The sequence below is a fragment of the Felis catus genome, chromosome D1 (genome assembly GCF_018350175.1).
Source record: "Felis catus isolate Fca126 chromosome D1, F.catus_Fca126_mat1.0, whole genome shotgun sequence".
Lineage (NCBI taxonomy): Eukaryota > Metazoa > Chordata > Mammalia > Carnivora > Felidae > Felis > Felis catus.
The window spans coordinates 21,592,463-21,615,002 of record NC_058377.1 but is presented as its reverse complement, the minus strand read 5'-3'; the positions used below and the strand labels follow the sequence as shown (position 1 = coordinate 21,615,002).

The 22,540-nt window shown below is 39.5% G+C and overlaps 1 protein-coding gene across 1 annotated transcript; it reads right to left on the bottom strand.

The window, feature by feature from the left end:
- Positions 1–292: 292 nt before the first annotated feature.
- LOC101084218 (olfactory receptor 151-like) lies at positions 293–1,866 on the bottom strand. The gene has a single exon (XM_006936772.5). It carries the CDS (start codon positions 1,583–1,585, stop codon positions 632–634), a length of 954 nt encoding a protein of 317 aa, XP_006936834.3. The 5' UTR covers positions 1,586–1,866; the 3' UTR covers positions 293–631.
- Positions 1,867–22,540: the final 20,674 nt, after the last annotated feature.

Genomic DNA, 22,540 nt, shown 5'->3' with positions numbered 1-22,540 from the left:
GCACAAAAAAAGAATTGGATTGAGTAATAGTTTCTGTAGGGAAGGTAATAAAATAATGGATGACTTTCAAACTCAGTGCTGACATTTTAGTATTTTATTTTATTTTATTTTATTTTATTTTATTTTATTTTAAAGCTTATTTATTTATTTTTGAGAGAGACAGAGAGAATGTGGGTGGAGAGCGGCAGGGAGAGAGGGAGAGAGAGAAACCCAGGCAGGCTCCACGCTGTCAGCACAGAGCCTGATGCGGGGCTCCAACTCAAGAAACAGTGAGATCATGAGCTGAGCCAAAACCAAAAGTCAGACGCTTAACTGACTGAGCCACCCAGGTGTCCCTCAAAGCTGAAAGTTTAAAATTTTTAGTAAATGTTTACCAAAGGGTTCAGGAGAGAAAATGGATTTCAAGTGAAAGAAAATATGAACTTGAAATGATTTGGTTTCAAGCAGAAATGAGAGTCCAGAGAGGGAGGGAACGAAGAAGGATGAAGGGGAGGAGGCACTCATTCAACTATGTACCCAAGTTAATGCTTCCCATTGTGGCCGGGCAAGCATTCAGAGAGCTTCCCTCTGTAACACAACTTAATTTTAAAATCGAAAAAGAATAACATTTACCTCAAAACATTTTTTCCCCTCAGTGCTTTCTACATGGCATTTGCATCTGAAGTTTTCTCCTCAGTGTTTTCTGCACGGCAGCCTTTACCTCCTTATTCCTCAAGCTGTAGATCAGGGGGTTCAGCATGGGGATCACCGTGGTGTAGAACACGGAGGCCACATTCTCCTTGGCCACAGAACTGGCCGTGGAGGGTTTTAAGTACATGAACGCTGTAGATCCATAGAACATTCCCACAGCTGCAAGGTGAGAGCTGCAGGTGCTGAAGGCTTTGGACCTTCCCTGTGTGGTGCTGATGTGGAGGATGCTGGAGAGGATGAAGACGTAGGAAACAAGGACTGTTAAGCTGGTGGCTATGATGTTGAATCCAGCCAAAAAGAACACTGTCATCTCAATATGATAGGTGCTAGAGCAGGAGAGCTTCATGAGGGGCACGATGTCACAGAAGTAATGACTGATGAGGAACTCACAGTAGGACAGTTTTAACATCAGGCCAGTGTCTATTGTTGCGCCAATGAAAGCCATGGCATAGGCCGCAGCCATCAGCAGGGAACACACTTGAGGAGACATGATGACACTGTAGAGCAAAGGGGTATAGATGGCGACATAGCGGTCATAGGCCATCACTGTCAGCATGTAACACTCTGCCACGACAAACACAACGAAGAAGTAGAGCTGTGACATGCACCCCGCATGGGAGATGATGTTCTTCTCTGACACAAAGTTCACCAGCATTTTCGGGGTAATGACAGAGGAGTAGCAGAGATCCACAAGGGACAGATTGCTGAGGAAGTAGTACATGGGGGTGTGAAGCTGAGCATTCAGACAAATCAGTGTGAACATGCCCAGGTTCCCTATGATGGTGACCAAGTAGATCCCAAGGAAGAGGAGGAAGAGGGGGAGCTGGAGCTCTGGCCGATTTGTCAATCCCCTGAGAATAAACTCGGTCACTGTAGAGTGATTTTCGGCAGCCATTCCCCTGTGATTGGGAGCCCTGTGGGGATGGGAAAGAAGAGCCCATGAGAGCCTACATCTTAGACTTCTTGGCAAAGCTGGTTTTGAGCACTTGGGTTCAGTTGGGTGATCCTGGGCTCTTTCCTGATGAATCCTCCCTTCCTTTGGCTGTTGTCTGGGAGAAAGACCAGGCTCTGGGTATTTCAAAGACCATGAGGTTGGGAAGAAAAAGGGGACAAGATCTGGGGCTTTTACCACTTTTATGTTTCTCAAATATCCTACAGCAATGGTTCTTAGGGTACATTTGTTGGACCAGCAGCATCAGCACCATGTTAGAGATGCAAACTCTCAGCCTCCACCCGGGACCTACCAAATCAGAAACTCTGGGTTTATATATATTTATATATACACATATATAATTAATATATTAATATAATATATAATAAATAATATAGTATATTAATATATATATTAATATATATGTTAAGTGTATGTATTTTGAGATATTGTGAAAGAGAGTACACCTGTGCATGCAGAGAAGGGACAGAGAGAGAGGGAGGAGTGGAGAGAGAGAATACCAAGCAGGCTCCTTGCTGTTAGTGGGGAGTCCGACACAGAGCTTCAACTCATGAACCTTGAGATCATGATCTGAGCTCAAATTAAGAGTTGGATGCTTAATGGACTGAGCCACCCAGGCTCAGTCCATTTTTAAAAAGTTTCGTAACCTGCTTTAAAAGTATTTTAATACATTGTGTCATTTGATTCCTATAATAATAATAATAACTCTGGCACTAACCTTATTTCCATTTCTTAGGTATAGGAGCCTTTAAATCCTTAGGATGTGCTATGAAGACACAAAAATCTGATTTGCATTATAAACTTCATATGTTATATTATTGGTGGTATGGCATTTAACTTCACAATAAGTAGTCTCAGAAGTAGCTAATTTTTTTCCATATATTACTAAGGAGAAAACAAATTTCTTCTAGATAACAACAATAGTTTAAAAAAACTTACATTTTCCCCTTGTACACAATTTTCACCTCTTTTTTAAAAAATATTTTTTTAATGTTTATTTTTAAGAGAGAGAGAGAGAGAGGAGAGAGGAGGGAGGGAGGGAGGGAGGGAGGGAGAGAGAGAGAGAGAGAGAGAGAGAGAGAGAGAATGAGCAGGGGAGGGCAGAGGGAGAGAGGGAGACACAGAATCTGAAGCAGGCTCCAGGCTCTGAGGTGTCAGCACAGAGTCTGACAAGGGGCTCAAACCCATGAACTGTGAGATCATGACCTGAGCTGAAGTCAGATGCTCCATCCAGGCACCCCACAATTTTCACCTCTTAAAACAGTAAGAAACATAGAAAATCCACCTTGAATACACCATTACCAGAAGTCAATGTGTTCTACAAAGCAGTGTAGAGTAAATACCACTCAATGTGGTGTGGACTGGAAAATCCTAGAAGTGATTTAAATTTAATTTTTTACTCCCATAATCATCTAATGATATGAAATAGGCAAACATGATCCATATATTTGATATCAGTTACTACAATGATTACCTCTAGTTCTACCAGACCATAAGAGGCTTGGGCTTGCAGCCTATGAGAACTCAGCACATAAAGAAGAAAACACTTAGAGATGAAGGTAAACAAATGCATAGAAATAAAGCCTGAATTAGAAACAGGAGTTTATGGAAGACATTTTTTTATATAATTGCATTAAATCTGTGATTGAATACTGTGCTGAGAAAAAAAACAACAACACAGTCTCCTGGAAATTTTAGGGGATGCCTTGGTTCCAATAGTTAGGAAATAAACATCAAGAAATGAAGGAGCTGTCCAAATTTATATCTATTCCTAAATGTATTCCAAGAGGCCAGCAGGGTTATGAAAAATGGGTCACTGGGGGTCTGTTTATATAACACATGGGCAGAACCTCCTGGGATTCAGTCATTTCAGAGTCTGGAGTCCTTGCTGAAGAAGCAATTAGAGTCTTGGTTTATGCCTGTTCTGGGAATCATGGTTTGTCTCCCAGGTGTGTTAATTTTCCTTTTATTTGGAGTCATCTTCAGCTTGGGAAACTTAGAGTCTAATGCCAGCATTCAAATATTTTACAGCCAAACACCCCATAATCACCACCATCACCACCACCACCACCACCACCACCACCACCATGACCACCATGTCAGTCATTACCATCAACATCTTTAGTTACAACCATTATGGTTACTACTAATTACTATTCTTCATTAGGCATACTCAATGAGGCTTAAAATGTTTATTTACTTATTTTTGGAGAGAGAGAGAGAGAGGGAGAGAGAGAGTGAAAAAAAGGAATGAATGGGGAGAGGTGCAGAAAGAGAGGGAGAGAGAGAATCCCAAGCAGGCTCCATGCTCAGGGTGGAGCCCAATGTTGGGCTCCATTCCACAACCATGAGATGATGACCTGAAGAAAAAGAAAATTTGAGGAGACCCATAACCTATAGACATTGACTCAGTAATCAAAAATCTCTGAACAAACAAGAGTCCAGGGCCGGATGGCTTCCGAGGGGAATTCTGTCAAACATTTAAAGAAGAATTCATACCTATTCTTTCGAAACTGTTCCAAAAAATAGAAAGGGATGGAAAACTTCAACACTCATTCTATGAGTCCAGTATTACCTTGATTCCAAAAGCAGACACAAATCCCAAGAAAAAAGGAAAATTACAGACCAATTTCTTTGATGAACATTGATGCAAAAATTCTCAACAAGATACTAAGAAATTTAATTCAACAGAACATTAAAAGAATTATTCACTATGATCAAGCAGGATTTATTCCTGGGCTGCAGGGCTGGTTCAACATCTGCAAATCAATCTACGTGTTACACCACATTAATAAAAGAAAGGATAAGAACCATATGATTGTCTCAACAAACACAGAAAAAACATTTGACAAAATACAGCATCCTTTCTTGATAAAAGCCCTCAAGACAGTAGGGATAGAAAGAACATACCTCAACACCATATAGTCCATATACAAAAGAATCATAGCTAATATCATCCTCAATGGGAAAAAAAAACTGAGAGCTTTTCCTCTAAGATCAGGAACAGGACAGTGATGTCCACTCTTACCACTGTTGTTCAACATTGTACTGGAAGTTATAGCCTCAGCAAACGGACAACAAAAAGAAATAAAAGGCATGCAAATCATCAAGGAAGAAGTCAAACGTTTGCTCTTTCCTGATGATAGGATACTCTATGTGGAAAACCCAAAAGACTCCACCAAAAAAACTGATAAAACTGATGCATGAATTCAACAAAGCCTCATGATACAAAATCAAGGTACAGAAATCTGTTGCATTTCTATATGCCAATAATGAAGTAGCAGGAAGAGAAATCAAGTAATTGATCCATTTACAAAACCATAAGATAGCTAGGAATAAGCCTTCACCTTTGGAGGTAAAATATCTGTACTCTGAAAACTATAGAACATTTATGAAAGAAATTGAAGAGGACACAAAGAAATGGAAAAACATTCCATGCTTATGGACTGGAAGAACAAACATTGTTAAAATGTCCATACTACCCAAAGCAATCTACACATTCAACACAATCCCTATTAAAACAACACCAGCATTTTTCACAGAGCTAGAACAAACAATTCTAAAGTTTTTATGGAACAACAAAATACCCTAAATAGCTAAAGCAATATTGAAAAAGCAAAGCAAACCCAGAATCATCACGATTCCAGATGTCAAGCTACATTACAAAGCTGTAATCATCAAGACAGTATAAAGAAAGTACTGGCACAAACACACATACACAGCTCAGTGGAGCAGAATAGAGGACTCAGAAATGGACCCACAACTATATGGTCAACTCATCTTCGACAAAGCAGGAAAGAATATCCAATGGAAAAAAAGACAGTCTTTTCAGTAATTGGTGTTGGGAAAACTGGACAACACCATGCAGAAGAATGAAACTCGTCCACTTTCTGACACTATCCAGAAAAAATAAATTCAAAATGGATGAAAGACCTAAATGTGAGACAGGAAACCATCAAAATCCTAGAGGAGAAAACACATAACAATCTCTTTGGGTTCAGCTGGAGCAACTTCTTACAAGACATGTCTCTGGAAGCAAGGGAAAGAAAAGCAAAAATGAACTCTTGGTGTTTCATGAAGATAAAAAGCTTCTGCACAATGAAGGAAACAATCAACAAAACTAAAAGGCAGAATGGGAAAAGATATTTGCAAATGACATATCTGATAAAGGGTTAGTATCCAAAATCTATAAAGAACTTATCAAACTCAACACCCAAAAAACAATAATCGTGTTAAGAAATGGATGGAAGAGGGGAGGGGGCCAAGATGGCAGAACAGCACCAAAGTTTTTTTTTTTTGCATCTCTCATCTCTGAAATGCAGCCAGATCAACACCAAACCATCTTGCACACCAAGAAAACTTATTTGAGGATTAACACAACAATCTGAACAACTTGAACCACAGAACTCAGCAGATATGTGGTGTGGATTGTTGAACTGGGGGAGAGAGAAGCTGTGGAGGGCAGGAAGCTGTTTTTGCTTGTGGAAAGAGGACAGAGATGGGGGGAGAGTATAGGAAAAGCACCCCCCTCCACCAGAAAGCAGCTGGAGAGGAAGTGGAAGAGTGGAAACAGCATAGGGACTGAACAAAAAAGGGAGAAAGAGAAAGGAGGGGGTTTAAATTCCATTAAGACTCTATAAACAGGGGGAGTGTAGAGTCTGACACTCTGCAGCTCCATACCTGGTGGTGCTCTGGTGGGAGGGGCAAATCCCCAGGAGCAGACAGCAAGGTGCAAGGGGCCCTCAGGCCACATGGGGAGAGGTGGGTTCCCTGCTGTGGGGACATTTAGTTGAGACTGTGCGTCCTCCCCACAGGCAAAGGTCCCAGCAGATGCTGGAGAAAAACCACATATCCTGGTGTAGAACAAGGACAGTAAGGGTGAAGCCTGGCACCAGATGTGTGTTGTGATTTACCATAAGCCCTGAAGTGCTGCTGCTACATGATTGAGTGAACTTTCTCTGGGGTGGGCTGGTACCAGGTCGTAGTCTCTGGGCATCTGCTGCAACACGGTTGTGTGAACATTCCAGGGGGTGGGCTGGCACCTGACCATTATTTGACCAGATCCTCCCCCAGAGGGCCAGAATAGGTCAAAACCACAGTCCCTCAGAAATGAGGGATTAGGAAAAACAGCCCCATCGGAGATAAAACTCAGGAGGGAGGTGCCACCTGGCAGCCTGATGGCTTGGTCATGGACAGTGTAGAAGGGGGGGAGTGGATGGAAGCCAGAGACAAAGGAGGGGTACTTCATTGCTGGTCGAGGAGAGCACAGGGTTCTGATACTAGAGACTGGGTAGCTGGGTGATGCCATTTTCACCCCTTCTGCGCATGTGGGTACATGCCTACATGTGCCACAATGATCTACCCCATGTAAACTAAACAGTGCCATGTAGTGGAAAACAGAGCCATTACACTAAGTCCCGCCCAATTGGGCCAACTGAGCTCTTGAGGAACACCACAAGTCTCTCTTCTGCGTCTGCTTAGTTTACGGATTTTAAAGTGCTTCATAGTTTGACTTTTAGGGGAAACTGGATGTAATTTAATTAGTATTTCATTCTGTTCACTGGTCCATCTGTTAATTTTCTTTTATTTTTCCTTTCTTTTCTTTTTCTTGAATATAAAGAGAGAAAAAGTGATTTTTATTTTCCGTTTTTCTAGAAAAGGTTTTCTTTATTTTTCCTATATTTTTTACTTTTTTGTAAATTTTTAAAATTCTATTTTACTTTCATTCTTTCATTTTATTCTATTTTACTGTAGTCAGTTTTTCAAATTTTCAAACGTTTTCCTCCCCCCCACCTTTTTTCTTTTCTTTCCCTTTTTTTTCTCTAATCTATCAAACTCCTTTCAACCACCAGACCAATACACATGTAGGGCCTAACATCCTTTATTTGATTTTTTTGTATTGTTTCTAATTTTTTAATTTTAATTTTTTTACTTTATTAATTCATTTTCTTCCTTCAAAATGAGGAAATGAAGGCATTCACCCCAAAGGAAAGAACAGGAAGAAAAGATATCTGTGTGACTTAATCAACACAGATACAAGCAAGATGTCTGAACCAGAATTTAGAATCATGATAATAAGAATACTAGCTAGGGCGAGCACGATATAAGAATTAGAGAACTTAGTGACTCATTAAAAAGGAATAACGTCAGAATCATAGGGGTCCCAAAATATGAAGAGAGAGAAAAAGTAGTAGAAGGTTTATGTGAGCAAATCATGGCAGAAAACTTCCCTAACCTGGGGAAAGACATGGACATCAAAATCCAGGAAGCACAGAAAACTCCCATTAGATTCAACAAAAACCAACCATCAACAAGGCATATCATAGTCAAATTCACAAAATACTCAGGCAAGGAAAGAATCGTGAAAGCAGCAAGGGAAAAAAAGTCCTTAACCTACAAGGGAAGACAGATCAGGTTTGCAACAGACCTATCCACAGAAACTTGGCAGTCCAGAAAGGAGTGGCAGGATACATTCAATGTGTTGAACTGGAAAAAATATGCAGCCACAAATTCTTTATCCAGCAAGGCTGTCATTCAAAATAGAAGGAGAGATAAAAAGTTTCCCAGACAAACAAAAATTAAACCAGTCCTAAAGAAACATGACCACTAAACCAGCTCTTAAAAAAATTTTTAAGGGGGACTTTCTGAGGGGAGAAAAGATGAAAACAAAATGAAACAAACAAAAACCCAAAAGACCATAAAAAACAAAGAGTAGAAAGGACCAGAGAACACCACCCGAAACTCCAACTCTATGGGCAACATAAAGGCAATAAATTCATAACTTTCAGTACTCATTCTAAATGTCAATGGACTAAATGCTCCAATCAAAAGACGTAGGGTAATAGAATGGATAAAAAAACAATATCCATCTATATCCTGTTTACAAGAGACCCATTTCAGATCTAAAATCATCTTCAGATTGAAAGTAAGGGAATGGAGAACCATCTATCATGCTAATGGTCGCCAAAAGAAAGCCAGAGCAGCCATACTTATATGAGACAGTTTAGACTTTAAAATAAAAACTGTAACAAGAGATGAAGAAGGGCATTATATCATAATTAAGAGGTCTATCTACCAAGAAGATCTAACCATTGTAAACATTTATGCTCCGAACATGAAAGAACACAAATATATAAATCAATTCATCACAAACATAAAGAAACTCATTGAGAACAATACCTTAACAGTAGGGGACCTCAAAACCCCTCTTACAGCAATGGACAGATCATCTAAACAGAAAATCAAGAAGGAAACAATGGCTTTGAATGACACACTGGACCAGATGGACTTAACAGATATATTCAGAACATTTCACCCTGAAGCAGCAGAATACACATTCTTCTCGAGTGCACATGGAACATTCTCCAGAATAGATCACACACTGGGACACAAATCAGTCCTCAACAAGCATAAAAAGATTGAGATCATACCGTGCATATTTTCAGACCACAATGCTATGAAACTCAAAATCAACCACAAGAAAAAATTTGGAAAGATAACAAATACTTGGAGACTAAAGAACATCCTACTAAAGAATGAATGGGCTAATCAAGAAGTTAAAGAGGAAATTAAAAAGTACATGGAAGCCAATGAAAATAATAACACCACAGCCTAAAACGTCTGGGACGCTACAAAGGTGGTCATAAGAGGGAAGTATATAGCAATCCAGGCCTTCCTAAAGAAGGAAGAACGATCTCAGATACACAACCTAACCTTACACCTTAAAGAACTGGATAAAGAACAGCAAAACCAACAGAAGACAGGAAATAATAAAGATTAGAGCAGAAATCAATGCTATCAAAACAAAACAAAACAAAACAAACAAAAAACCTACAGAACAGATCAATGAAACCAGGAACTGGTTCTTTGAAAGAATTAACAAAATTGATAAGCCCCTAGCCAGTTTGATCAAAAAGAAAAAGGAAAGGACCCAAATAAGTAAAAATCACGAGGGAAAGAGGAGAGATCTCAACCAACACAGCAGAAATCCAAACAATAATAAGAGAATATTATGAGAAATTATATGCCAATAAAATGGGCAAACTGGAAGAAATGAGCAAATTCTTAGAAACATATAATCTACCAAAACTGAAACATGAAGAAATAGAAAATTTGAACTGACCCACAACCAGTAAAGAAATTGAATTACTAATCAAAAATCTCCTAAAAAACAGAGTCCAGGGCTGGATGGCTTTCCAGGGGAATTCTACAAAACATTTAAAGAAGAGTTAACACCTATTCTTTTGAAGATGTCCCAAAAAATAGAAATGGAAGGAAAACTTACAAACTCATTCTATGAAGCCAGCAGTACCTTGATTCCAAAACCAGACAAAGACCCCACTAGAAAGGAGAACTACAGACCAATTCCCCTGATGAAAATGGATGCAAAAATCCTCAACAAGATACTAGCCAACTGGATCCAACAACACATTAAAAGAATTATTCACCATGACCAAGGGGGATTTATATCTGGGATTCAGGGCTGGTTCAATATCTGCAAAATAATCAACGTGATACATCACCTCAATAAAGGAAAGGACAAGAGCCACATGATCCTCTCAATAGATGCAGAGAAAACATTTGACAAAATACAGCATCCTTTCTTTTTTTTTTTTAATATATGAAATTTATTGTCAAATTGGTTTCTATACAACACCCAGTGCTCATCCCAAAAGGTGCCCTTCTCAATACCCATCACCCACCCTCCCCACCCTCTCACCCCCCATCAACCCTCAGTTTGTTCTCAGTTTTTAACAGTCTCTTATGTTTTGGCTCTCTCCCACTCTAACCTCTTTTTTTTTTTCCTTCCCTTCCCCCATGGGTTTCTGTTAAGTTTCTTAGGATCCACATAAGAGTGAAACCATATGGTATCTGTCTTTCTCTGTATGGCTTATTTCACTTAGCATCACACTCTCCAGTTCCATCCACGTTGCTACAAAGGGCCATATTTCATTCTTCCTCATTGCCACGTAATATTCCATTGTGTATATAAACCACAATTTCTTTATCCATTCATCAGTTGATGGACATTTAGGCTCTTTCCATAATTTGGCTATTGTTGAGAGTGCTGCTATAAACATTGGGGTACAAGTGCCCCTATGCATCAGTACTCCTGTATCCCTTGGATAAATTCCTAGCAGTGCTATTGCTGGGTCATAGGGTGGGTCTATTTTTAATTTTCTGAGGAACCTCCACACTGCTTTCCAGAGCGGCTGCACCAATTTGCATTCCCACCAACAGTGCAAGAGGGTTTCCGTTTCTCCACATCCTCTCCAGCATCTATAGTCTCCTGATTTGTTCATTTTGGCCACTCTGACTGGCATGAGGTGATATCTGAGTGTGGTTTTGATTTGTATTTCCCTGATAAGGAGTGATGTTGAACACCTTTTCATGTGCCTGTTGGCCATCCAGATGTCTTCTTTAGAGAAGTGTCTTTTCATGTTTTCTGCCCATTTCTTCACTGGGTTATTTGTTTTTTGGGTGTGGAGTTTGGTGAGCTCTTTATAGATTTTGGATACGAGTCCTTTGTCTGATATGTCATTTGCAAATATCTTTTCCCATTCTGTTGGTTGCCTTTTAGTTTTGTTGGTTGTTTCCTTTGCTGTGCAGAAGTTTTTTTATCTTCATAAGGTCCCAGTAATTCACTTTTGCTTTTAATTCCCTTGCCTTTGGGGATGTGTCGAGTAAGAGATTGCTACGGCTGAGGTCAGAGAGGTCTTTTCCTGCTTTCTCCTCTAAGGTTTTGATGGTTTCCTGTCTCACATTCAGGTCCTTTATCCATTTTGAGTTTATTTTTGTGAATGGTGTGAGAACGTGGTCTAGTTTCAACCTTCTGCATGTTGCTGTCCAGTTCTCCCAGCACCATTTGTTAAAGAGACTGTCTTTTTTCCATTGGATGTTCTTTCCTGTTTTGTCAAAGATGAGTTGGCCATACGTTTGTGGGTCTAGTTCTGGGGTTTCTATTCTATTCCATTGGTCTATGTGTCTGTTTTTGTGCCAATACCATGCTGTCTTGATGATGACAGCTTTGTAGTAGAGGCTAAAGTCTGGGATTGTGATGCCTCCTGCTTTGGTCTGCTTCTTCAAAATTACTTTGGCTATTCGGGGCCTTTTGTGGTTCCATATGAATTTTAGGATTGCTTGTTCTAGCTTCGAGAAGAATGCTGGTGCAATTTTGATTGGGATTGCATTGAATGTGTAGATAGCTTTGGGTAGTATTGACATTTTGACAATATTTATTCTTCCAATCCATGAGCAGGGAATGTCTTTCCATTTTTTATATCTTCTTCAATTACCTTCATAAGCTTTGTATAGTTTTCAGCATACAGATCCTTTACATCTTTGGTTAGATTTATTCCTAGGTATTTTATGCTTTTTGGTGCAGTTGTCAATGGGATCAGTTTCTTTATTTGTCTTTCTGTTGCTTCATTGTTAGTGTATAAGAATGCAACTGATTTCTGTACATTGATTTTGTATCCTGCAACTTTGCTGAATTCATGTATCAGTTCTAGCAGACTTTTGGTGGAATCTATCGGATTTTCCATGTATAATATCATGTCATCTGCAAAAAGTGAAAGCTTGACTTCATCTTTGCCAATTTTGATGCCTTTGATTTCCGTTTGTTGTCTGATTGCTGATGCTAGAACTTCCAGCACTATGTTAAACAACAGTGGTGAGAGTGGGCATCCCTGTCGTGTTCCTGATCTCAAGGAAAAAGCTCTCAGTTTTTCCCCGTTGAGGATGATGTTAGCTGTGGGCTTTTCATAAATGGCTTTTATGATCTTTAAGTATGTTCCTTCTATCCCGACTTTCTCAAGGGTTTTTATTAAGAAAGGGTGCTGGATTTTGTCAAAGGCCTTTTCTGCATCGATTGACAGGATCATATGGTTCTTCTCTTTTTTTTTTTTGTTAATGTGATGTATCACGTTGATTGATTTGCGAATGTAGAACCAGCCCTGCATCCCAGGAATGAATCCCACTTGATCATGGTGAATAATTCTTTTTATATGCCGTTGAATTCGATTTGCTAGTATCTTATTGAGAATTTTTGCATCCATATTCATCAGGGATATTGGCCTGTAGTTCTCTTTTTTTACTGGGTCTCTGTCTGGTTTAGGAATCAAAGTAATACTGGCTTCATAGAATGAGTCTGGAAGTTTTCCTTCCCTTTCTATTTCTTGGAATAGCTTGAGAAGGATAGGTATTATCTCTGCTTTAAACGTCTGGTAGAACTCCCCTGGGAAGCCATCTGGTCTGGACTCTTATTTGTTGGGAGATTTTTGATAACTGATTCAATTTCTTCGCTGGTTATGGGTCTGTTCAAGCTTTCTATTTCCTCCTGATTGAGTTTTGGAAGAGTGTGGGTGTTCAGGAATTTGTCCATTTCTTCCAGGTTGTCCAATTTGTTGGCATATAATTTTTCATAGTATTCCCTGATAATTGTTTGTATCTCCGAGGGATTGGTTGTAATAATTCCATTTTCATTTATGATTTTATCTATTTGGGTCATCTCCCTTTTCTTTTTGAGAAGCCTGGCTAGAGGTTTGTCAATTTTGTTTATTTTTTCAAAAAACCAACTCTTGGTTTCATTGATCTGCTCTACAGTTTTTTTAGATTCTATATTGTTTATTTCTGCTCTGATCTTTATTATTTCTCTTTTCTGCTGGGTTTAGGCTGCTTTTGCTGTTCTGCTTCTATTTCCTTTAGGTGTGCTGTTAGATTTTGTATTTGGGATTTTTCTTGTTTCTTGAGATAGGCCTGGATTGCAATGTATTTTCCTCTCAGGACTGCCTTCGCTGCGTCCCAAAGCGTTTGGATTGTTGTATTTTCATTTTCGTTTGTTTCCATATATTTTTTAATTTCTTCTCTAATTGCCTGGTTGACCCACTCATTCGTTAGTAGGGTGTTCTTTAACCTCCATGCTTTTGGAGGTTTTCCAGACTTTTTCCTGTGGTTGATTTCTTTTTTTTTTTTTAATATATGAAATTTATTGTCAAATTGGTTTCCATACAACACCCAGTGCTCATCCCAAAAGATGCCCTCCTCAATACCCATCACCCACCCTCTCTTCCCTCCCACCCCCCATCAACCCTCAGTTTGCTCTCAGTTTTTAACAGTCTCTTATGCTTTGGCTCTCTCCCACTCTAACCTCCCTTTTTTCCTGTGGTTGATTTCAAGCTTCATAGCATTGTGGTCTGAAAGTATGCATGGTATAATTTCAATTCTTGTAAACTTATGAAGGGCTGTTTTGTGACCCAGTATATGATCTATCTTGGAGAATGTGCCATGTGCACTCGAGAAGAAAGTATATTCTGTTGCTTTGGGATGCAGAGTTCTAAATATATCTGTCAAGTCCATCTGATCCAATGTCTCATTCAGGGCCCTTGTTTCTTTATTGACCGTGTGTCTAGATGATCTATCCATTTCTGTAAGTGGCGTGTTAAAGTCCCCTGCAATTACCACATTCTTATCAATAAGGTTGCTTATGTTTATGAGTAATTGTTTTATATATTTGGGGGCTCTGGTATTCGGCGCATAGACATTTATAATTGTTAGCTCTTCCTGATGGATAGACCCTGTAATTATTATATAATGCCCTTCTTCATCTCTTGTTACAACCTTTAATTTAAAGTCTAGTTTGTCTGATATAAGTATGGCTACTCCAGCTTTCTTTTGACTTCCAGTGGCATAATAAATAGTTCTCCATCCCCTCACTCTCAATCTAAAGGTGTCCTCAGGTCTAAGATGAGTCTCTTGTAGACAGCAAATAGATGGGTCTTGTTTTTTTATCCATTCTGATACCCTATGTCTTTTGGTTGGTGCATTTAATCCATTTACATTCAGTGTTATTATAGAAAGATTCGGGTTTAGAGTCATTGTGATGTCTGTATGTTGTATGCTTGTAGTGATGTCTCTTGTACTTTGTCTCACAGGATCCCCCTTAGGATCTCTTGTAGGGCTGGTTTAGTGGTGATAAATTCCTTCAGTTTTTGTTTGTTTGGGAAGACCTTTATCTCTCCTTCTATTCTAAATGACAGACTTGCTGGATAAAGGATTCTCGGCTGCATATTTTTCCTGTTTAGCACACTGAAAATATCGTGCCAATCCTTTCTGGCCTGCCAAGTTTCAAAAGAGAGATCAGTCACGAGTCTTATAGGTCTCCCTTTATATGTGAGGGCACGTTTATCCCTTGCTGCTTTCAGAATTTTCTCTTTATCCTTGTATTTTGCCAGTTTCACTATGATATGTCATGCAGAAGATCGATTCAAGTTACGTCTGAAGGGAGTTCTCTGTGCCTCTTGGATTTCAATGCCTTTTTCCTTCCCCAGTTCAGGGAAGTTCTCAGCTATAATTTCTTCAAGTACCCCTTCAGCACCTTTCCCTCTCTCTTCCTCCTCTGGGATACCAATTATGCGTATATTATTTCTTTCTAGTGTATCACTTAGTTCTCTAATTTTCCCCTCATACTCCTGGATTTTTTTTATCTCTCTTTCTCTCAGCTTCCTCTTTTTCCATAACTTTATCTTCTAGTTCACCTATTCTCTCCTCTGCCTCTTCAATCCGAGCTGTCGTCGTTTCCATTTTGTTTTGCATTTCGTTTAAAGCGTTTTTCAGCTCCTCGTGACTGTTCCTTAGTCCCTTGATCTCTGTAGCAAGAGATTCTCTGCTGTCCTCTATACTGTTTTCAAGCCCAGCGATTAATTTTATGACTATTATTCTAAATTCACTTTCTGTTATATTATTTAAATCCTTTTTGATCAGCTCATTAGCTGTTGTTATTTCCTGGAGATTCTTCTGAGGGGAATTCTTCCGTTTGGTCATTTTGGATAGTCCCTGGAGTGGTGAGGACCTGCAGGGCACTTCCCCTGTGCTGTGGTGTATAACTGGAGTTGGTGGGCGGGGCGCAGTCCGACCTGATGTCTGCCCCCAGCCCACTGCTGGGGCCAAGTCAGACTGGGGTGTGCCTTCTCTTCCTCTCTCCTAGGGGTGGGATTCACTGTGGGGTGGCGTGGCCCGTGTGGGCTACTTGCACACTGTCAGGCTTGTGATGCTAGGGATCTGGCGTATTAGCTGGGGTGGGTAGGCAAGGTGCACAGGCGCAGGAGGGGCAGGCTTAGATCGCTTCTCCTTAGGTGATCCACTTCAGGAGGGGCCTTGTGGCAGCGGGAGGGAGTCAGATCCGCTGCCGGAGGTTTGGCTCCGCAGAAGCACAGAGTTGGGTGTTTGCGCGGAGCGAGCAAGTTCCCTGGCAGGAACTGGTTCCCTTTGGGATTTTGGCTGGGGGATGGGCGAAGGAGATGGCGCTGGCGAGCGACTTTGTTCCCCACCAAACTGAGTTCTGTCCTCCGGGGGCTCAGCAGCTCTCCCTCCCTTTGTCCTCCAGCCTTCCCGCTTTCTGAGCAGAGCTGTTAACTTATGATCTCCCAGACACTAAGTCGCACTTGCTGTCAGAACACACTCCAACCCTCTGGCCCCTCCGCTTTTGTAAGCCAGACTCAGGGGCTCTGCTTGGCCGGTGAGCCGCCCCTCCGCCCCGGCTCCCTCCCGCCAGTCCGTGGAGCGCACACCGCCTCGCCGCCCTTCCTACCCTCTTCCATGGGCCTCTCGTATGCGCTTGGCTCTGGAGACTCTGTTCTGCTAATCCTCTGGCGGTTTTCTGGGTTATTTAGGCAGGTGTAGGTGGAATCTAAGTGATCAGCAGGACGCGCGGTGAGCCCAGCGTCCTCCTACGCCGCCATCTTCTTCCCCCAGCATTCTTTCTTGATAAAAACTCTCAAGAAAGCAGGGATAGAGGATCATACCTCAAGATCATAAAAGCCATATATGAAAGACCCACTGCTAATATCATCCTCAATGGGGAAAAACTGAGAGCTTTTCCCCTAAGGTCAGGAACACGACAGGGATGTCCAATCTCGCCACTGTTATTCAACATAGTTTTGGAAGCCTTAGCCTCAGTAATCAGACAACACAAAGAAATAAAAGGCATCCAAAATGGCAAAGAAGAAGTCAACCTTTCGCTCTTCACAGATGAGATGATACTCTACGTGGAAAACCCAAAGATTCCACCAAAAAACTGCTAGAACTGATTCATGAATTCAGCAAAGTCGCAGGATATAAAATCAATGTACAGAAATCGGTTGCATTCCTCTAACAATAATGAAGCAACAGAAGAGAAATCAAGGAATTGATCCCATTTATAACTGCACCAAAATCCATAAAATACCTAGGAATAAATCTAACCAAAGAGGTGAAAAATCTATACACTGAAAACCATAGAAAGTCTATGAAAGAAATTAAAGAAGACACACAAAAAATGGAAAAAATATTCCATGTTCCTGGATTGGAAGAACAAATATTGTTAAGATGTCAATACTACCCAAAGAAATCTATATATTCAATGCAATCCCTATCAAAATAACACCAGCATTCTTCACAGAGCTAGAACAAACAATTCTAAAATTTGTGTGGAACCAGAAAAGACCCCAAATAGCCAAAGCAATGCTGACAAAGAAAACCAAAGCTGAAGGCATCAAAATCTTGGGCTTCAGGATATAACAAAGCTGTAGTCATCAAGACAGTATGGTACTGGCACAAACCAGACACTCAGATCAATGGAACAGAATAGAGAACCCAGAAACAGACGCACAAACGTATGGCAAACTAATCTTTGACAAAGCAGGAAAGAATATCAAATGGAATAAAGACAGTCTCTTCGGCAAATGGTGCTGGGAAAACTGGACAGCGACATGCATAAAAATGAAGCTGGACCACTTTCTTACACCATACACAAAAATAAACTCAAAATGGATGAAAGACCTCAATGTAAGACAGGAAGCCATCAAAATCCTCTAAGAGAAAGCAGGTGAAAACCTCTTCGACCTTGGCCACAGCAACTTCTTACTCAACATGTCTCCAGAGGTAAGGGAAACCAAAGCAAAAATGAACTACTGGGACGTCATCAAAATAAAAAGCTTCTGCACATTGAAGGAAACATCAGCAAAACTAAAAGGCAACCGATGGAATGGGAGAAGATATTTGCAAATGGCATATCAGATAAAGGGTTAGTATTCAAAATCTATAAAGAACTTATCAAACTCAACACCCCCCAAAAGTATAAATAATCCAGTGAAGAGATGGGCAAAAGACATGAATAGACACTTCTCCAAAGAAGACATCCAGATGGCTAACAGACACATGAAAAAATGCTCCACATCACTCATCATCAGGGAAATACAAATTAAAACCACAATGAGATACCACCTCACACCAGGCAGAATGGCTAACATTAACAACTCAGGCAACAACAGATGTTGGTGAGGATGTGGACAAAGAGGATCTCTTTTGCACTGCTGGTGGGAATGCAAACTGGTGCAGCCACTCTGGAAAATAGTATGGAGGTTCCTCAAAAAAATTAAAAATAGAACTACCCTACAACCCAGCAATTGAACTACTAGGTATTTATCCAAGGGACACAGGTGTGCTGTTTTGAAGGGCCACATGCACCCTAATGTTTATAGCAGTGCTATCGACAATAGCCAAATTATGGAAAGAGCCCAAATGTCCACTGATGGATGAATGTATAAAGAAGATGTGATATATATACAATGGAGTATTACTCGGAAGTCAAAAAGAATGAAATCTTGCCATTTGCTACTATGTGGATGGAACTAGAGGGTATTATGCTAAGTGAAATTAGTCAGAGAAAGACAAATATCATGTGACTTCACTCATATGAGGACTTTAAGATACAAAACAGATGAACATAAGGGAAGGGAAGCAAAAAGAATATAAAAACCGGGAGGGGGACAAAACATAAGAGACTCTTAAATATAGAGAACAAACAGAGGGTTGCTGGAAGGGTTGTGGGAAGGGGGATGGGCTAAATGGGTAAGGGGCATTAAGGATGATACTTGTTGGGAGCACTGGGTGTTATACATAGGGGATGAAACACTGGAATCTATTCCTGAAATCATTGTTGCACTATATGCTAACTAACTTGGATGTAAATTAAAGAATTAGTTAATTAATTAATTAAAAAAATGAAATGGGCAGAACATATGAAAAGACATTTTTTCAAAGAAGGCATCCAGATGGCTAAGAGACACATGACAAGATGCTCAACATCACTCATCATGAGGGAAATACAAATCAAAACCATAATGAGATAGCACTTCACAGCTGTCAGAATGACTCAAATTAACAACACAGGAAACAATAGATGTTGGTGAGGATGTGGAGAAAAGGGAACACTTTTGCACTGTTGGTGGTGGTGATGCAAACTTGTGCAGTCACTCTGGAGAACAGTAGTTCCTCAAGAAACTAAAAATAGACTACCTTATGACCCAGGAATTGCACTGCTAGGTATTCACCCAAAGAATACAAAAAATACTGATTTGAAGGGGTACATACTCCTTGATGTTTATTGCAGCCTTATCAGCAAAGCCAAATATAGAAAGAGCCCAAATGTCCATTGACTGATAAATGGATAAAAAAGGTATGACATAGGGGTGCCTGGGTGGCTCAGACGGTTAAGCATCCGACTTTGGCTCAGGTCATGATCTCACAGTTTGTGGGTTCAAGCCCTGCGTTGAGCTCTGTGCTGGCAGCTTAGAGCCTGGAGCCTCCTTCTGTGTATCCCTCTCTCTCTGCCCCTCCCCCACTCATGCTTCCTCTCTCTCTCTCTCTCTCTCTCTCTCAAAAATAAACATAAAACAATTAAAAAATAAAAAGATATGGCATATTATATATAGTTGGATACATAGATAGAAAATGGAATATTAGTCATCAAAAGAATGAAATCTTGCCATTTGCAACAACATGGATGGAACTAGAGTGTATTATGCTAAGTGAAATAAATCAGTCAAAGACAAATTACATATGATTTCACCCATATGTGGAATTTAAGATACAAAACAGAACATATGGGAAGGGGGAAAAGAGAGAGGGAAACAAAACATAAGAGACTCTTAGTGATAGAGAACAAACTGCTGGTTGATGGAGGGAGGTGGGTGTGGGATGGGCCAAATGGGTGATGAGTATTAAGGAAGGTACTTGCTATGATCATCACTGGCTATTGTATATAAGTGATGAATCACTGAATTCTGCTCCTGAAACCAATATTGAACTATACGTTAACTAAATATAATTTAAATGAAAATTTGAAAAGAAAAAAAATTTCTTTCCCCCAGTTCTCACTCAACTCACCTTTTGAAACTGTAATTACACATATGTTGGACTATTTAGCATTGTCTTAAATATTATTATTTTATCATTATTATTTATATTATTGTTATTATTATTTTTTTCTATCTGCATTTTAGTATGGACTATTTCTGTTGATCTGTTTTGCTTTCAATGATCCTTTCTTTGGCTGCACCCAGTCTGCTACTAAACCAACCTAATGGATACTTTATTTCCAATATTATATTTTTCAGATTTGAAATTTTTTTGAAATTTTCCTTTACTTGCATTGAATTTTCTTTTAGTCATACTGGATAAATGTTTGTTGAAATAATTGTCTCTAACAGCCAAACCAACCAATATCAAGGATATAAACAAACATTTCTTATTCCCTTGGGAGAATTAATCTCTGAGGAAATTAATAGAACAGTCCTCTCTGTTCTATACCATTGTGGTGCCCATGTTAAACCCACTGATCTACAGTTTGAGGAACAAGGATGTCAAAGTTTCCCTGAGGAACACCTTGGAAAGAAAAATATCTTCTTGAAAAAGTAGCATTTGAAGAAGATACAATGCTTTGTTTATTGGTGTGTGTGTTTTCCAAGAGAGATCCAAGTTCTAGTTTTTTCTCTTCTGTAAAAAAGAGAATTTTAAGTCTTTATGTTTCATGGATGTTTACTACATATCTATTTTCTGTATCCCGTGACCCACCTCGACTATTCCACGACTCTTTTATGCATTTTTTTCTACAATCATAAATCATTTAATCTGAAATGGGGCTTATAAACCATTTTTCCTGAGCTTATTTAACAGACATTGGAGACTTAGACATTTTATATATGTTTTCCAAGGCCATACAACTAAGTGGTTCCCATAAGTGGGACTGGAATCCAGGCTCTTGAATTCTAATCTACTTTGTTTTCCTTTCCTTTCTGCCATGTTTTTTTTTTCTTTATTGCCTGTCTTACAGATTTCATTTTGAAAGTATGATATTTTAGCTTATTATAAACTGATTCTATTTATAGTAATTTAATGGAACTTCTCAATAACTTTTTAGAAATAACTTGTCAATATTTCATATTTTCCTTTTTAAAAAGTTATTATTTTAATTCCACTTAATTAACATACAGTGTTATATTAGTTTCCAGTGTACAATACAGTCATTCAGCAGTTCATACATCACCCTGTGTTCATTATGGCATGTGTACTCCTTAATCCCTATCACCTATTTAACCCATCCCCCACCGGCTCCCCTCTGGTAACCATTAGTTTGTTCTCTATAGTTAAGAGTCTATTTCTTGCTTTGTCTCTCTCTCTCTTATTTTTTCTCCTTTGCTTGTTCATTTTGTTTCATAAATTCCACATGAATGAAATCATATGGCATTTGTCTTTTTCTGACTGATTTCACTTAGCATTATACTCTCTAGCTCCATCGTTGTCATGGCAAATGGCAAGATTTCATTCTTTTTATGGTTGAATAGTATTCCCTTGTATGTATGTGTATGTGTATATATATATATATATATATATATATATATATATATATATATACACACCACATCTTCTTTATCTATTCATCAATTATCAATTGGTGGACACTTGGCCTAATGCAAACAATGCTGCATCCCTTTGAATTAGTGTATACCTTTGAATTAGTGTTGGATACATGTATCCCTTTGAATTAGTGTTCTTGTATTCTTTGGATAAATACCAAGTAGTGCAATTGATGTATCATAAGGTAGTTCTATTTTTAACATTTTGAGGAACCTCCATACTGTTTCCCAGAATGTTGGCACCAGTTTGCATTTCCACCAATAGTCTGAGTGTTCCCCTTTCTCTGCATCCTTGCCAAACCTGTTGTTTGTTGTGTTGTTGATTTTAGCCATTCTGAAAGGTGTGAGGTCATTGTATTTTTAAAAGTTTATTTATTTTGAAAAAGAGAGAAAGGGAGAGAGAGGGACAGAGAGAATCCCAAGCAGGCTCTGCACTCTCAGTGCAGGGCTGATGTGGGACTTGATCTCACATGACCTGAGCCAAAATCAAGAGTGAGACACTTAACCAACTGAGCCACCCAGGCGCCCCTCTTGTTGTAGTTTTGATGTGCATTTCCCTGATGAGAAGTGATGATGAGCATCTTTGTGTCTTTGGCCATCTGTATGTTTTCTTTGGAGAAATGTCTGCTCATGTCTTCTGTCCATTTTTTAATTGAATTTTTGTTTTTTGGGGTATTGAGCTTGATAAATTCTTTACATACACATTTTTAAGTTTATTTATTTTGAGGGGGAGATAGAAAGAGAAAGCAAGAGCAGGAGAGGGACATAAAGAGAGAATCCCAAGCAAGCTCCATGCTATCAACACACAGCCTGATGCAGGGCTCAATCTCATGAACCATGAGATCATGACCTGAGCCAAAATCAAGAGTCAGACACTTAACCAAGTGAGCCACCCAGACGCACCTCTTTATATATTTTGGATACTAATCCTTTACCAAATATGTCATTTGCAAGTGTCTTCTCCCATTTCATAGGTTGCCTTTTAGTTTTGTTAGTTTCCTTTGCTGTGCAGAATCTTTTTATTTTGACGTAGTCCCAATAGTTTATTTTTCCTTTTGTCTCCCTTGTCTCAGGAGATATATGTAAAAAGAAGTTGCTACTGGCAATGTCAAAGAAGTTACTTTCTGTGTTCTCTTCCTGTCTGATTGCTGTGGCTAGGACCTTC

Coding starts and splice junctions, on each gene's coding strand:
- LOC101084218 (XM_006936772.5), bottom strand. CDS start 1,585: ATGGCTGCCGAAAATCACTCTACAGTGACCGAGTTTATTCTCAGGGGA.